At 33.9% G+C, this 16,129-nt stretch overlaps 1 protein-coding gene across 1 annotated transcript; it reads right to left on the reverse strand.

Moving 5' to 3' along the window:
• Positions 1-2,681: 2,681 nt before the first annotated feature.
• Positions 2,682-4,948, reverse strand: LOC120171390 (3-hydroxy-3-methylglutaryl-coenzyme A reductase 1-like). Its single transcript, XM_039179094.1, has 4 exons — positions 3,972-4,948; positions 3,687-3,868; positions 3,238-3,584; positions 2,682-3,114 (listed from the first exon to the last, which is right to left on the reverse strand). The coding sequence occupies exons 1-4, from the start codon at positions 4,946-4,948 to the stop codon at positions 2,872-2,874; spliced, it is 1,749 nt and encodes a 582-aa protein (XP_039035025.1). The 3' UTR covers positions 2,682-2,871.
• Between the last annotated feature and the right edge of the window lie 11,181 nt (positions 4,949-16,129).

Consider the following 16,129-nt stretch of genomic DNA (forward strand, 5'->3'; position numbering starts at 1 on the left):
CTCCATCGAATGGTGAAAGACGATGATCCACAGAAAGTGCCATTGGATACGATTGATTTCTGGGTTTTAGTCAATGATTTACCGGTGGATTCATCTCTGAACAGGTGGTTCGTCAATTTGGTAATTTTATTGGTACTTTTCCAGAATTTGATGCTTCTACGTTATCTTTGGGTTACAAGGCCAGTATTCGTATCCGTATTTGAGTGGATATTCAGAAGTCGTTAAAACATCAAAAAATATTGTTTTGTTAAATGGAGGTTTTGGTTATGCCAATTTTCAATATGAAAAGCTTCGGGTTTTTTGTTTCCTTTGTGGAAAATTGGGACACGGTGAGGCTTTATGTCCTTTACGGATTCTACAACCAAAACATGAAATGGCTCCTCAATGAGACGTCTCTTTGAGGGCACCTGTTCGACGTGGGTTGTATGCTCAAAGCCCTTAGTTGAAGGAAGAGGGCAATTCTGGGAATCTAAGGAATCGATAATCTCTACTCGATCTGACCGTTCTTTAGATGTGGTTATGGTAATGACCGAAGAGAAAATTCCTCTAGTAAAGAACGATGGGGCTAAACATCATCATGGTAATCATGATCACATGATTTAGCAAAGGAGAACAGTGTTAGCAATCTTTCACCCACTATATCGGTATGCCTGTGGCGTTAGGCTGGCCCAAACTTCTGAGTTGGAATGTTTGGGGGGTGAGGAAACCCCAAATAGTTCGTCGTCTTCGGCATATGCTGAGAGTATCAGTCCCAATGTGGTATTCTTTATGGAGACCAAATTACATAAGTCTAGAATAGAGAAGGTGCGTTTATCTTGTGGTTTCGAACATGGAATTGATGTTGATGATTTTGGTACGTGTGTAGCTTGGCATTCCTCTTGTGTTGTCAGTTTGAGATCTTATTCTCTTTCTCATAATGATGCTCTTGTCTCAGATGGTGCGTCTAATATCAGCTGGAGATTAACTAGATTTTACAGTTCTCCTGATGAATCATGTAGGAGAGAGTCTTGGAATTTGTTGCATCAATTAAACGATATGCTTGATGTCCCTTGGTTAGTTATCGGGGACTTCAATGAGATCTTTTTCTCTTATTAGAAAGAAGGGGGTTTGCTGCGGAGTCAACGCCAAATGGATGCATTTCAAAACACTTTGTTGGATTACAGGTTACATTATGTGGGATTTAATGGTCCGTGGTTTATATGGGAGAGACTAGACCGTGGGGTTATTAATGATCAATGGGTTTTGTTACTCCCTAATTTCAAGCTGACTCGTATGCATCACTCTTTTTCAGACAATTGCCCATTGTTAGTAGTGACTGCTCTGGATCAGGATAAAACCGCACATTTATATGTCATGTTTGAGCCTTCTCGGTTGCAAGAGGAGTCATGTGAAGACGATGTAAAACGATTATGGAAGGAGGCAGTAGGTACTGTTCCGGTTAAATTAAAACATGTTTGTAGTGGATTGGGTCGGTGGCACAAACAGATTCACTTCTTCAGCGATCTTTTGAGCGAGCATTGAAAGAATGATTGGAGTCTCTTGTTGAGTTATTTTCGTCTGATGAGGTTGTTGGGGATATTTTAGACACAAAGTTGTAGCTGACTTTTGAAATTGAGAAGGTGGAATTATACCGAGAACAGCATTCGAATGCTAATTGGCTGAAAACAGAGATAATAATACCACGTTTTCCCACAGATTTGCCTCTCAACGTAAACGAAGAAACAAGATTGATTCTTTAGAAGATGATATAGGAATACGTGTTGAGGATGCAGCAAGGGGTGTTAGTTCTATGAGTCCGAATCGAACTTGGGGTGGGGATGGTATGGGTGATTTGTTTTATCAAAGGCTCTGGCACGTGTTTGGTGACGAAGTGGCTGACTATTACCTCAGACTTATTCAGGGACGGTATGATCTTATTTGATAAAAGATTTTATGCTGAGGGTCGAGAAAAAAATTAAAAGGTTTTATGGGTTAAAGTTATATTTTTTTTTCTAATTTAGATAAAAGAATTTATCTTTTAGTTATTTACTTTCTTTACATGTTTTTCCCTAAATCAATTTAAATATATATATTTTTTATGTTTATTAGAGATTGTGATTTAGGTTATTTTTTTATGTATATTATAAATTTGTGTGTTCACATCCCAAAGATTTAGGATCATAGTAAATTTTATTTTCCCATATTTGAACTTTTTCCCATCAAGATTTTTTTTTGGAAATTATGCTTTTAGTATCTAAACTATCAGTTTTGATCCGTTTTAGTACCTAAACTTTCGATTTTTTCGAAACCATACTTAAAATTTAGTTTTTGTTTTATTTTAGTACCATCGTTCAAAATTTAACATTAATTTTTTGAAAAAATTGGAAGTTAAGATACTAAAATGGGTCAAAATTGATAGTTTAGGTATTCATAAAACGTATCATAGGAAACTTCTCATTTATATGGAGTAATCAACAATTATACCTTCAAAGTTTATCCAATAAATTATGATAATAAAGCTCGGAAGGCATCTTTTAATGATCTTTCTTTTGTTTCTATCTCTTTCTAATCTGCTCAATAAATCACCAATTTAGTGTTATTTAAATAAATTAAAGCAACCCAATCAGTGAAATAATTATAATAAAATAATCAATATCATACTAAATTGTCAAATAAACAATACAAAAAAAGAAAAAAACTTGGTGGATGATCAGGTAAAATATGTTAATTAACAATTCTAATATTTTACACGTTTTCTCAGGTTACATGCCCTGGCTTTTGTAAAGAAAAGAAAAATTACGTATAGACGATATCTCCTTCCAACTTATTACAAAGAGATTCGTTTCCTAGGTACATTTCTACCGTGGGGAATTTGCAAGTTTTTTTTCCTCTCTAGGAAGAAGCCTTGGAAACATCCGTACTTGACCTATTGTACTTCATATGGCTATTAACTAGGTGACCGGCTGAAATTGCAGACATGACCGACAACTCCCCGGCAAGGACGGCACCGGCTACTACGGTTGCCAGCGTCCTCGAATTCGCTCCGGGCATCTCTTTGCTTGCACCTTTAACTCCGAGTAAATTCAAACAGGCTGACTGAGACGCAAGTTGAGTTCCACCACCAACAGTGCCAACCTAAAGGATGAATCATGGAGGAATAGAGATGATTAGGCACCGACATCAATCAATAACCCGGATATTGTTTTGGTAATTAAAATTCTTGTGTTTCGATGATCAGACAGTGACATCGTTGATTACCTCGATAGAAGGCATTGTGACAGAGATGTGAAGGTCCTTGCCGTCGTTAACAGCTTCCATCATGGTGATGCAATGAGAGCTCTCGATGTTTTGAGCCGGATCTTGGCCAGTAGCTATGTAGACCGCAGACACAAGGTTACTGGCATGAGCGTTGAATCCACCCAGAGCTCCAGCCATGGCCGAGCCAGTAAGGTTCTTAAGCATGTTAAGCTCCACGAGAGATTCCACACTTGTCTTCAAGACCTTCCTCACCACATCACCTTTAATGATGGCTTCGCAGACAACAGATTTGCCTCGCCCTTCTATCCAATTTACCGCAGCCGGTTTTTTGTCTGAACAAAAGTTTCCTACATGAACAAATCCATAACATTCATTAATCAAAATCGAGTGGTAAATAGATATATAACATAAATATTGCAAGTCTATGCTAAAAAAAGAAAGAAACTCACCAGAGATGCCAAGGACATCCATGTCAGGGAAATCGGTTTGAAGGAAATCCAAAACGTTTTGGACTCCCTTGGAAACCATGTTCATCCCCATGGCATCACCGGTACTGCAAGTGAATCTCATATACAGATTTTTCCCTGCAATTGCACACTTGATACCTTGAAGAGTACCAAATCTACTTGATCTGCAACCACCAAAAGAATCCAAAACATTCAATAAACCAATTATAGATATTAGCTTGAATTGTAAATCGATAAATCCGGAATTCAAAAAATGTCGAAACGAACCTGTTGAAAACGACAGATAGGGTCTCGAAGTTATCGGGATCCTCCAAATACAACTTCAAATCAGCTGCCCTTTTTGCCGTACCGAACCTTACAATGGGAGCTCTAGTCATTCCATCTTTCAACAGAACACAAGTAGCTCCACCAGACAAATGAATAGCCTTGCAGCCCCTATTAGTGCTGGCCACCAAGCATCCTTCAGTGGTTGCCATAGGAACAGAGAACTCTCTTCCATTAAGCAACAGAGGGCCAGCAATTCCCACGGGAATCTGCACGTACCCGACAGGCATCTCGCAACACTGCCCTAAAATCGACTCGTAATCGAACCCCTCCAAGGCCAATCCAGACAACGACTTCCCGGTTAATCTCTGCAACGCCTCACGCCTGATTGCAGCCGCTCTCTTGCAATCACCTAATTTCGATTCCAACGAATAAGAAGGGGTTGCTCCCGCCACTACGGATTTAATTATCTCCTCGTCTTCCTCCGTTAAAACTGTCACAGACTTTTCATCGAACACTTTCTGGTCAGTGAAGATGGGCTCCTGAGGAGGCACAGAAGGCAGCGAGCAATCGAGAGCTTGTCCACAAGGGACTTTACGGGCATCTTCTTTACGAAGCAAAACTTCATTTTGCTCTTCCTCGTCCTCGGAAATCCAAACGTCGGGGGAAAGTCGGAAAACCAAAGACTGAACAAATTCAATCCCGAAGAACCACAAAAGGTAAATGAACGATGAGACAAAGGCGATAATCGCGGCGATCTCGGAGAAGGTGACGACATGGAGAGGAGTGGAGGTACGGATCTTTTCACGCCAACGGGAAAGAAGGAAGTAAACCACCGAGAAGAAAAGGGTAAAGAAAGCAGCATTTGCCAGGTGCAAAGGAAGCGGCAATGCATCGGAGGCTTTAGCGGGATCTTCCTCTAAAGGAACAGTCTTCGTCGGCTTAAGAGCTTTAGCTGAAGATAGCCGGCTAGCCTCCATTCTGATTGTTCACGGAGGCGGAAGATTAATTCCGGCGGTGGAGCAAGCGGAGGAGAAAACCGAAACAACCAATACTCGATTTACAGTTAGTTTCTTTAAACGGTTTATGATTCGGGTTCGAGTTTGAAATGCTGGGAGTTCAGGGGAAGCGATATTTATAACAACATTTTGAGGAAGAGCGCGTGGTAAAAGGCACGTCAAGAGGAGAGGAGGACAATGTTTGACACGTGCCAATGTTTAGGGCAATGCTTTGTCTGCACCTTTCCTGGACATTTCGTTTTGGTCTTTCGTTTTTTTCCCCCATACACTGTTATTTTGGTATTTTCTGTCATTTATTTATAATTTATTGATCTTTTAGTTATTCCTAAACTTGTATCATTTTCATTAATTCGTGACATAATCATAAATTTAGACCGTCATATGATATTTTTTGTCAAATTAATCTTTATTTTTGGTTAATTATTATCTTTATTTATGATTAAACTAGGATTTGTTATAAAAAATGAACTTTTTTTTAAGTGTAGGGACTGGATATAAAAATTTACTGAAATTTTGACCTTTTTTCTGATCATTGATTAGTCAGATGGAAATTAATCCGGACGGCAAATTAGCCAAATTAATATGTAAAATGGCATAACATGAACAGATTAAAATTTAGAGCTTAACATTTTTTTCACGTGTTTATTTCATGTAATTTGGGGGGGAATTTTAAAAGAAATTTAATTCAACTAATGTATATAATTTTTTTAAAATATAATATAAGAGAATATTTTTTCGTTTTGACTTAAGTTGCATATATGGGTTTTTATATTTTATTCATTTTCTTTTGTAAGCATGCTTTTTATAAATAAAATTTGTTGTTTTTTTCCTCGGAGAATGGTGAGAAATTTATCAACTAATAGTTGGTTTAATGGGTCGGATCCTAATATTGTAAAAAAGAAAATTAAATTTAAAAGATCAATCTTTTAATAGATTTATATAATATTTAATTCATATCGATCCATCGATGTGATAATAAAAAATCAGTGAGAACCTAATAAAATCATCATGCATGCAGAATATATCTAATGGTATATGATAATTTCAATGGTGATTGCGTGTGTGTATATATATATATATATATGTGTGAGAGAGATATGATTATGTTACACAATGTAAAATTCTTTTAGTTTTACACAGATTTAAGACCGTTTGATGAGTGAAAAATAGATGACTGATGTTAAAAGTATAAAATATAAAGATATTTACTGGAAAAAAACAAGAAGTCAATCTCGATCCTCTATTTTTATTCATCTAACGGTCCTGAATATGTGTAAAACTAAAAAGTTTTACATTATGTAAATGGATCCTAACCTTCTAACCCTGTATGTGTGTGTGTTAAATTAAGGATTTTGGCTCATTTCAACAAAATTGCATTAGATAAGGAAGAATTTATTTCCTCAACGCCGCTGGTTTATGCAGAAAAAAAAGAGCTGAATTCCAGTCTCCGACATGAACATTCAAAAGTGGATCAAGATTGATTAATTTGTTTTTATTATGTACGTGTTTAAAATATTACATATTTATATAAATTTCGATACATTATTACGTTATAAAAAATTCCACGTGTTGGTACTTTAAGTGTTACGTAATTAAGATTTAAGCTGCTTACCACCTATGTACAAGAAAAACGATAGAATTGAAGGGCTCTTTTCCAAAATAATAAACCACATGCCATGCATGAAAACTATTCTTCACCATGTGCTGAAGACTTGGACTGCATGACCAAGTTTTCTTCAGAGAAAATTTCATATAAATCAAACTATTGCTTTCGTATTTATATACATATGTGTCTGTGTGCAGGCATGGTCAGGCCAACCAAACTAGAAAAATTTAAATTTATATCTATATATTTTTAATTTCCCAGTTAATTTTCTTGGCAGAATATTGACTGTAATATTGTCATGTTTTAGACCATTATTACATGCACAAAATTAGGTTAGAGTTCGGGAAAAACATGCATCTTCAATTAAGAACTCTGCTAAGTGCTAATAAAACTGGGACAGAGTAGAAGACATGAAATTTATTACAAGTGTTCAGTTCTACAGAAAAGCAGTTGGAAGAAACAAGTCATTTCCAGACAGGTAGAACTTACATTCATGAAGAATGCATGTGTGTCCATGCATGCAGGATGGACCGCACGAAGGCGGCTTAAAAATTTTAAAATATCAGTAGTATTTGTTTGAAAAAAAATCAATCATTTGACAATAATCGTTTAATTATCCGACTTCAGCTACGGGTGCTCGAACCTATGATCTATAATAACAATAATTATCAGGGCGGACCTTATAGTTGCCCTGGGTATCCCAGGTAACCCTTAAAAATTGTTTACTTAGTGTGTAATTTTTTTAATTAATACAAGTGCTACCCCTAGTATTATGTGTTATTGTTGCTCTTTATTATAGGGTTTAGGGTTTTTTGTGTAATCCCTAAGAGTTTTTTTGTTCAGCCCTGAATTTTTGTCTTGGGTCTGCCTCTGATAATTATACCTTTAACCACTGAGGTAAAATCGAGTCTTGGCTTCTTTGTAGGAGTAAAATGTAAATATATATATATATATTGTTCAAATTCATATTCATGTGTCGTAATTAGGTGTCGGTTGAGGATGTTATATTAATTTAACACGTTTATTGCCTATACCATTGACTTAGTTGATATTAATTAAGCAACCTAACCTTTAAAATCTAGCATCTAATTGATTGATTTCATAGCAATATGATAGTTAATTAATATAATCAAATCAGCTTGAACATCATTATAATTATAATTTTTATTAAGTTAAAGGTAATTACAAAGTACTTTCAATCATTTCATAATGAATACTAAATCACATATGCAATCGTTGATGCTCGAACCTATGATATCTAAAAACAATAACAATTTCTTTAATCACTGAGTTAATTTATTTCGTGCGTCATTATAATTATATTAACCCACCCAATACATGAGGAAAATAATACAATTAAGATTAATATTTGATTTATCCATATTGGAATGTGTGATATTTAATGACATCATAATCTAGATCGATCAACATCATATTAATAATCTGATTAATTATTAAGGCGCCTAGTTAATTTAAGTATTTTTTTATATTTAAATATAATTAAAAATTATCAAACTCGAGTATAAATTTATATTATTTATACTATTGGTTATTTAACATTAATGATAAACATAACTTTTTCTTCGAACAGCCTGAGTGATAAGGTAGTACATGTTCAGAATTTTCTTAATTAATTAACAACTTACACACATCCCGCAGATGCAGATGCAACTACTCGAACCCGTAACCTCAAGTATAAAAATATTCCCTTTTACCACAACGATAAACATGACTTAAAATCTCACAATAGTATCCATACAATATTTCTCAATAAATTAATATATTATTCAACATCAAAACTTTTTCAAATAATAAAAATAAAAGTCACAGACCTAAACTAGTTACAAACAACCTTTAAACATGTTTCACGCAAAATTTATAGGGCTTGGGATGCAAACTTTGTCTAAAATAAAATATCTTTAATTGTTATACATTGTGTATTATATAATAATTATTCAAATATTATTTTTAAAAGAAAAAATTTCATAAATCTTTTACTTATCAAACAAGTAAACTGTTCACAAAGTAAATTTGTATTTCTCAAGCAAGGTAACTCGTGAAATAAGGTCTTACATCATCAATATATATATATAAGTCTCTGAGCAGAGATTATTATAATATATTTAATTTTTCTTTTATTTTTTTATTATTAATGATACTTTATATTTTGAGTTCTTATCATGGTTTCGTCTCTACAAGTCACATTGACATTTTTGTACAAGATTCGAATTCTATCCTTTCAATTATAAAAATAATAATATTATAAACCTAAAATAGTTTACTGAAATTCAATGACGTATTTTGATATCAAAACCAAAACAATATCACATTAATATAGAATAACTTTGATATATTGAAATATATACATTCAAGTATATATTAAACACATGGAATTACCCGTCCAACTCAGTTAGTAGAGCGCAAGACTTTTAATCTTGTGGTCGTGAGATCGATCTCACGGTGGGCAATTCATAATTCAATGCTTAAATATGCATGCATGCATGCATGAAGTTGACTATCATATTATATATATATAATGTGTATATTGTTTTCGTTTAGATATCAAAATGCGTCTTTGAATTTCGGTATACTATTTTAGGTTTATAATATTATTATTTTTATAATTGAAAGGATAGAATTCGAATCTTGTACAAAAATGTCAATGTGAATTGTAGAGACGAAACCATGATAATAACTTAAAAGATAAAGTAGCATTAATAATAAAAAAAATAAAAGAAAATTAAATTAATTAATATCTAGAGATTTATGTCTGTATTTATTTATATATATTTTTAATAAAAAAAATGATAGACAATATCCCTAGAACGAAACACAACTTTGTCCCTAGTCACTTAACCAATAATTATAATAATATATGCTATCAACATTAGATGTGTGGCGCGTGTAGGTCCGGATTAATTATGATGAAGTCTTGTAATTAGGAAGATAATCAAATAATAATAATAATAATAATAATAATAATGTGTTACAATTTTCATCATGATACGTGTTGGTTAAAAAAACATGATTATGGTATCAAAAGTATTAATATTGATGAAGATACGTAATTTCATATTGGGAGAAAGGACGGCATGCTGAAAGAAACTTGCTAACTGCCCTAAACCAAATTAACTCTATAATTTTAGTTATTTATATATGACATAACGTTCGTTTTGATCCTCATATTATATTTATTTTCTGATTTTCTCACCTCTATACTTTTTGTTGGTCATGCTCTTGCGCTTGAACCATATATTCCGAGTATAACGAGGGTGTTTAATTTTTCCCACGCATAATCGACTTTTTTTAGTTTACTCTTTGATCTTGATTAAAGACACGTATTATGGCATAAGGTATTCGATTGTACCTAACCTTAAACGACGATGACAACTTTTAGTGACGGTTCTAGAAATTTTTTTGAGGGTGAAGACATATATATTAATAATATAAATTTTTTTATACGATAAAATTTCAAGGTGGACACCATAGAATTTCAGGGTGAACACGCATACATTAATGAAGAAAATTTCGATTTAAAAAAAAGAAAATTCAAATTCTAGAAAAATTTTAAGGTGGGCAGTTTAATATCAATGTAGATCCGCCACTATTGACAGCTTCATCTTTTTAATGAGTTTTCAAAAACTCGAGATATATATTTTTTTTTAAATTCAAACTACAATAAAATAGTTTGTACAATTAGATTAATTAAGTCAAAATAATTTTTTTGTAGAAATTTAGATAATTCGTGCATTATTGTTATATTAGTATATATTTTGGTGTTATAATCCGTATTTGGAGTATTTTATATTTGGCTTAAGTATACAAAAGGCGTCCAACTTATGCTTCTTTTTTTAGTTTAGTGTCTAACGTTTATTTCGTTCAAATTTAGTGTCTAATGTTTGATTTTTTTTTTGTATACTTAAGCCTTTACATTTATCAACCAAAAGAAATAATTAAATAACTATTTTCCCTTTTTAATACTAAATTATAACCATAAACTATTATTACATAATTATTATTACATTGACTTTTTCCCTGTTGTAGATTTTCTTCAATGATTTTTTTTTTATTATTTGAATGATTATTCTATGCTCGACGAGTAGCGATGAGTACCAATAATGACGAGCACAATTAATTTAATTTATAAAAATTTATATGCTAAATGACTCAATGTATAATTATAAATTAGTTAAAAATTTAAAAATAAATTATTTAAAATAAAGGGTAAACTATAACAGTGACCACCTAACTATTACCCTTTTTCATTTTAACCAATATTTTTTAAATATTGTCAATCAGGTCATTCAATTATTTAAATGCATTCAATTAAGTCACTTGCAGTTAATATTAACCGAGAAGTTGATGTGACAATTAAAATAGTTGGTATAATTATACATTTGGTCATTGTTACTTATATATTCTATCAATTTGGTCCTAATTTTAATAAATTAAAATAAGCTTAACCCTCAAATCAAATGGTGCCATATATAATGACCCAACATTAAACTTTTTATTTTAATTTATTTTAATTTTAAAAGTTATGACATATTCTATATTTATAACAAAACAAAATTTATAACAAGACCTTTTTCTAAAAAATTGAATAACTCAAGCAATAATTTATGATATTAAATTTAAAACAAACTAAATTTATCGCTTTTTGATATAGGTCAATCTCCTAGTGCGAAAATTTTCGTACTAAGTTAATATCAGAAGAGCGATAAATTTAGTTTTCTTTAAACTGCCCACCGATTATAGCATTTGAACTGCGTCTTGAACGATTGGTATGACTGCAAACATCCGACCATATGCACTTTTTTATTCATTAAATCAATGGTTGCAAACATGATGATGTAGGGAAAATGTGAATGTGACAAGAGAAGAAGCATCAGCCAATACCGGTATCGTTTCGGTGCAGTTGGTTTTTCATTGGCAAGTAGCATATGCTTCGGTAATTCCCTTTTTCCTTCTACTTTGATTCGAGTCAACCAATAGTGTAATGTTCAGATCGAAAATGAAGACGACAATTTATGGAAAGCAAAGGAAAAATAACCCCCAGAAGATGTGTTAGGCAGGGAAATGAAGTTTTTCAATTGGTTAGCTCTAAAACTTTGACTCAGAGTTTGTTTCTTCAATTAGTTTGTTGAATGGAGTTTTATGAAATGTTGCAGGTTGTGGACAAGGAAAAAGGAGACAGCAGTGCAAAATTTCATTTGCTTTAAATTTAATATTATAAATTATTACTTGAGTTATTCAATTTTTTAGAAAAGGTTTTGTTATAAATTTTGTTTTGTTATAAATATAGAATATGTCATATTTTTTAAAATTAAAATAATTAAAAAAAATGTTGGGTCATTATACATGGCACCCTTTGATTTGAGGATTAAGTTTATTTTAATTTGTTAAAATTATAGGATCAAATTGATAGAATATATAAGTAACAGTGACCAAATGTGTAATTATACCAAATATTTTAACTGCCACATCAACTTCTTCGTTAAATATTAACGGTAAGTGGCTTAGGTTTTCGCATGATTGAATTTGGTCGCCGCAAAAAATTAAGAGGGAATAATACCTAAAGTTATAAATTTGTTCGATTTTAGTCCCTAACGTTACTGGTCCGTCTAATTTAAGTCCCTCCATCGTTAACTTCCATTAACCCATTAATAAAATTATTACATGACAATTAAAAATAATAAAAATAACATGGTCCCCACCTCCCCTTTTCTTCCCCCGCTAACCAACCACCATCCCCTTCCAATGATAAAATCCCCATGTCGCAACTCTGGTTCTTGGTCATTCTCCGGAAAACATTGCAAGATAATATATGGTCGAAACGACTCTAATGGTGGTGTTTACCGGTTAAGGATTGGGATGAATCCGACAAGAGGTTCTTCGAAGAGAAAAGAGTCTCGGTTTCATCTTCATTGCTTAACCACCACCACCCACCGTGATGATTAAAAAGAGGGCATCCAACGTTTGTGCTTTGGACAGCTCCAGCTTTGGTTCCGATAGTACTTGGACAGAAATGCTTTATGTTCCAATGACTATGATAATCTTTTCAATTTTTCGATTCAAAACCTTCAATTTTCCGACTCGACGATTCTAAAGACTGTCGACACCGTTTTTCGCCCAGGAAGGGAAAAGATCGATACCGACTCGGGGTTTTCTCTTTGAATTTTTTTTCGAAATGTGATAACTCCATAAAAAGGTCACATTTTGGGACCTTTTCACTTAAGTTATTGAATGTTTAAGAGATCATTTAGGACTATGTAGATGCATTTAGTTGCATGTGGTGAAATTCAGGTTGCCGCGACATTTTATTTTTAAAGCGGTGCTGCCTTATGGGAAAGGTGCTTGTATGATGATGTGCAGGAACTGAAAAAAAGGAAAAGAGGAAAGGAAATGTCGTGACATACGGTGATTACTTAACAAAATGAAAATGCCAAGTGGGACTGACTTTTCGAGAGCGAACAAAGTAAAAGAAGATATTTTTGAGCCAGTTGTCTCCTACTTTCTGAGATCTCTGCCCTAGAAATCTTCCTCGAAGATCCGCCTAGAGGGATCGGTGCTGCTACAGTTGGTTTTGCTGATGACGCCGCCTGCCCTATAGATCATGTCTGTCATTGGGCTTCTGCAACGAGATCATGCCTGGTACTCAGCCAGTAACCCGGGCTGGATCATAGCCATCTCTGCCCGACTCTCAAGTAATTTAACTATGGTTTTGGGGTTTCTTAAGATTTAAAACACCAAGTCCTAGGGTTAATTTTCCCTATAAATAGAGGATGAAGCCACATGGAAGAATATTTTTAGTTTCAAACTGATTTGAGCTTAAAAAGTTAGAGAGAGAATGTCTCACTTTTCTCCATCAATCTTACTTGCCGTGGCATTTCTCCGTGACAAGCTTGAGGGAGTGGCGTTCTAAGTATCCGAGAGGAGCTAGTTCGCTGGGGGCAGTTCGTGGTGGCTGAGGGAAGCTCCGAAAGTGCACGTCGAAGGCTTTTTCTCCTCCCCTTAGTTCTTTGCTTTCATATTTTGTTATTGGGTTGTAAAGAACGAATGAAACTTGCATTGTGCTTGTTTATTTCGAACCCCACCATGAACTAATCCTATTTGGTGGGAGTTCACTTGGATGTTTAAGTTTTATTTCAATGAATGGTTGCTTTTTATATGTTATAATTGTTTTGTTTATGAAACTTAATGCCTTAAGGTTGTAGGAGCTATGAGAGTAGACTTTCCTTAGGAGATTCTTAGGGTTCGAGAGAATACCTAGGTAAAATATCCTTAGTGTTCGAGAGAAACTAGGGAGGAACCATATAAGTAAGGGGTTCTAGATAGTAACTAGGCCTAATTAGGGATGGCAATGGGTCGGGTCGGGTCGGGTTTTTGGGCCACCTGACCCGACCCGACCGACCCGACCCGAGAAGAAAGGGTTCTCCACCCGTGACCCGACCCGACCCGACAAAATTAATGTTTCACCCGACCCGACCCAACCCGAATATATGACTTAGAAACCCGACCCGACCCGACCCGAAATAAAAAAAAATTTTAATTCAATGAAAACAGTGACTTAATTGAAAAAAATTATATATGGAGGGATATTATTGTAATTATCCCTAAATATATAAGATAAAATTATATATATTTTTCGGGTCGGGTCGGGTCAGATTTTTTTTACCCTAAACCCGACCCGACCCGAACAGTGCATTTAAAAAAAACCCGACCCGACCCGACCCGAACCCGAATTTTTTTAAAAAAAAATCCGACCCGATCGGGTCGGGTCGGAACCCGTCGGATTCGGGTTGAGTTGCCATCCCTAGGCCTAATCCACCTTAGAGATAAGGCTAGGATTTCATTCGACTAAAAGGAGTTGTGCTTAAACGATAGGTTAGATGTTAATGTTTTCGCAAAAAGGTATTGCAGAGACATATCCTGTTATTTGGACCAATAGGATCACTACAGGGGTTTACGCCAACCGATTTTGCCAGGGCATCTTCAATCTGTCGAGTCCCTTACTAGAGATAGCATAGGGCACTTTAGGAGACTCTTTCGGGCAGAAGAGGCATAGAGATTAGACCATTCGGAGAAATATACTTAGATATTCTTAGTGACTCCCATCACTCGTTCCCATAGCAGCTTGTCGTGTGAGAAGGCTAAAGTCCTATACATTAAATTCAGTATTTACATTTTATTTTGCCTTGACATTTCCATTTGTTTGTACTTATCACAATTGAATTTGCCACAACATTTCCATCCAACTTGCCATGACATATTAAATTGCGTCCACACTATCACCATTATATTTCCACGTCAATCATTTCATTTTGCCACAACATTCTCATTTGTACATACCATCGCTAACTTTACTTAGGTGACAAAGTAAAGTGCCTTGACAAATCTATTTGATTTCCTCAATTCCCTGTGGAAACGATACTCAACTTATAACTGTATTACTTGTTCGATTGTGTGTACTTGCACATATATCCGCACCCATTTATAGTACTCACAAACAACGGACAAAATGTGAGGAGTCGCCACCAATAGTTTAAGGTGTGATCGGAACACCATAAAAACCGGGTGATTTTAATAAAAACATTTTATTTTTATCAAAATACCAAGTTTTAAGTTATGTGAAAATTCAGAAATCAGGTTTGGGAGTCAGTTACGCGTGGGGAAGGATTAGAACCCCCCATAAACGTCCAAAATTTGGTACCTATTTGATTACCATATATTTAAAATCGGGAATTTTGAGTTCAATCTTTATTTAATTTGAAAATCATTACGAATGCAGAGTTGAAAATGATATTAGTTTATTGAGACCGATAGCATTCGCTCCTAAGCGTAAATGCGGGAGATCAACTATTGTGTTTAATAACCGAATATTGCCTCATTTTAAAAAAGCATGATGCGGTTTCGAAAATGATGTCGACTTATTTCAGGAATTACCAGTAGTTACCCCCGGAGCATGATTGCGGGAGATATACTATTAATTCCTTAATAAGTAAACAGTGCCTTAGAGTTAAAATAAAATGCGACCAAGCAAAATTTTATTCATCCTAATTAAACTAAAAGTATATTAAGGCTTTTTCTAACTTAAGGTGCCAAATTATGAAAATTAAGGAACCTAGGGGCTCAAATCTAAAAACGTAGGCTCTAATATTAATCATATTTGATTTTAATTAACTATCAAATCGAATAATCGAGATGGTCACTCAAGTATTTAGGCGAGGGTCAACTCGAATTATCCCTTAAATTAAAAGAGAATAAATCAAAATCTAACTAAAAATGGAGGCTCTGTTTAACCTATTTAAATTATGTCAATTTTAAAGCTCTAATTAAGTTTGGGGACTAAATGGTCAAAGGATTAAAAAACTAAAATTATGAGACTTAAATATAAAATTCTAAAACTTAAGCATCTAAGTTTATAATTCTTAAAGTTTAAAGGATTAATCTACAAATTTAAGCCCTAATAATTAATAAAAGCAAGGAACTAAATTAAAATAATTTTAAAATTATTCTAAGATTAATAAATTAAG

The sequence above is a fragment of the Hibiscus syriacus genome, unplaced genomic scaffold (genome assembly GCF_006381635.1).
Source record: "Hibiscus syriacus cultivar Baekdansim isolate YM2019G1 unplaced genomic scaffold, ASM638163v2 tig00111834_pilon, whole genome shotgun sequence".
NCBI lineage: Eukaryota > Viridiplantae > Streptophyta > Magnoliopsida > Malvales > Malvaceae > Hibiscus > Hibiscus syriacus.

Bases quoted from the DNA above. Each gene is read 5' to 3' on its own strand.
- LOC120171390 (XM_039179094.1), bottom strand. From the start codon at position 4,948: ATGGAGGCTAGCCGGCTATCTTCAGCTAAAGCTCTTAAGCCGACGAAG. The intron at 3,585-3,686 runs GTGAGTTTCTTT...TTGTTCATGTAG, and splicing joins GGATGTCCTTGGCATCTCTG to GAAACTTTTGTTCAGACAAA. The intron at 3,115-3,237 runs GTAATCAACGAT...TTCATCCTTTAG, and splicing joins TCACAATGCCTTCTATCGAG to GTTGGCACTGTTGGTGGTGG.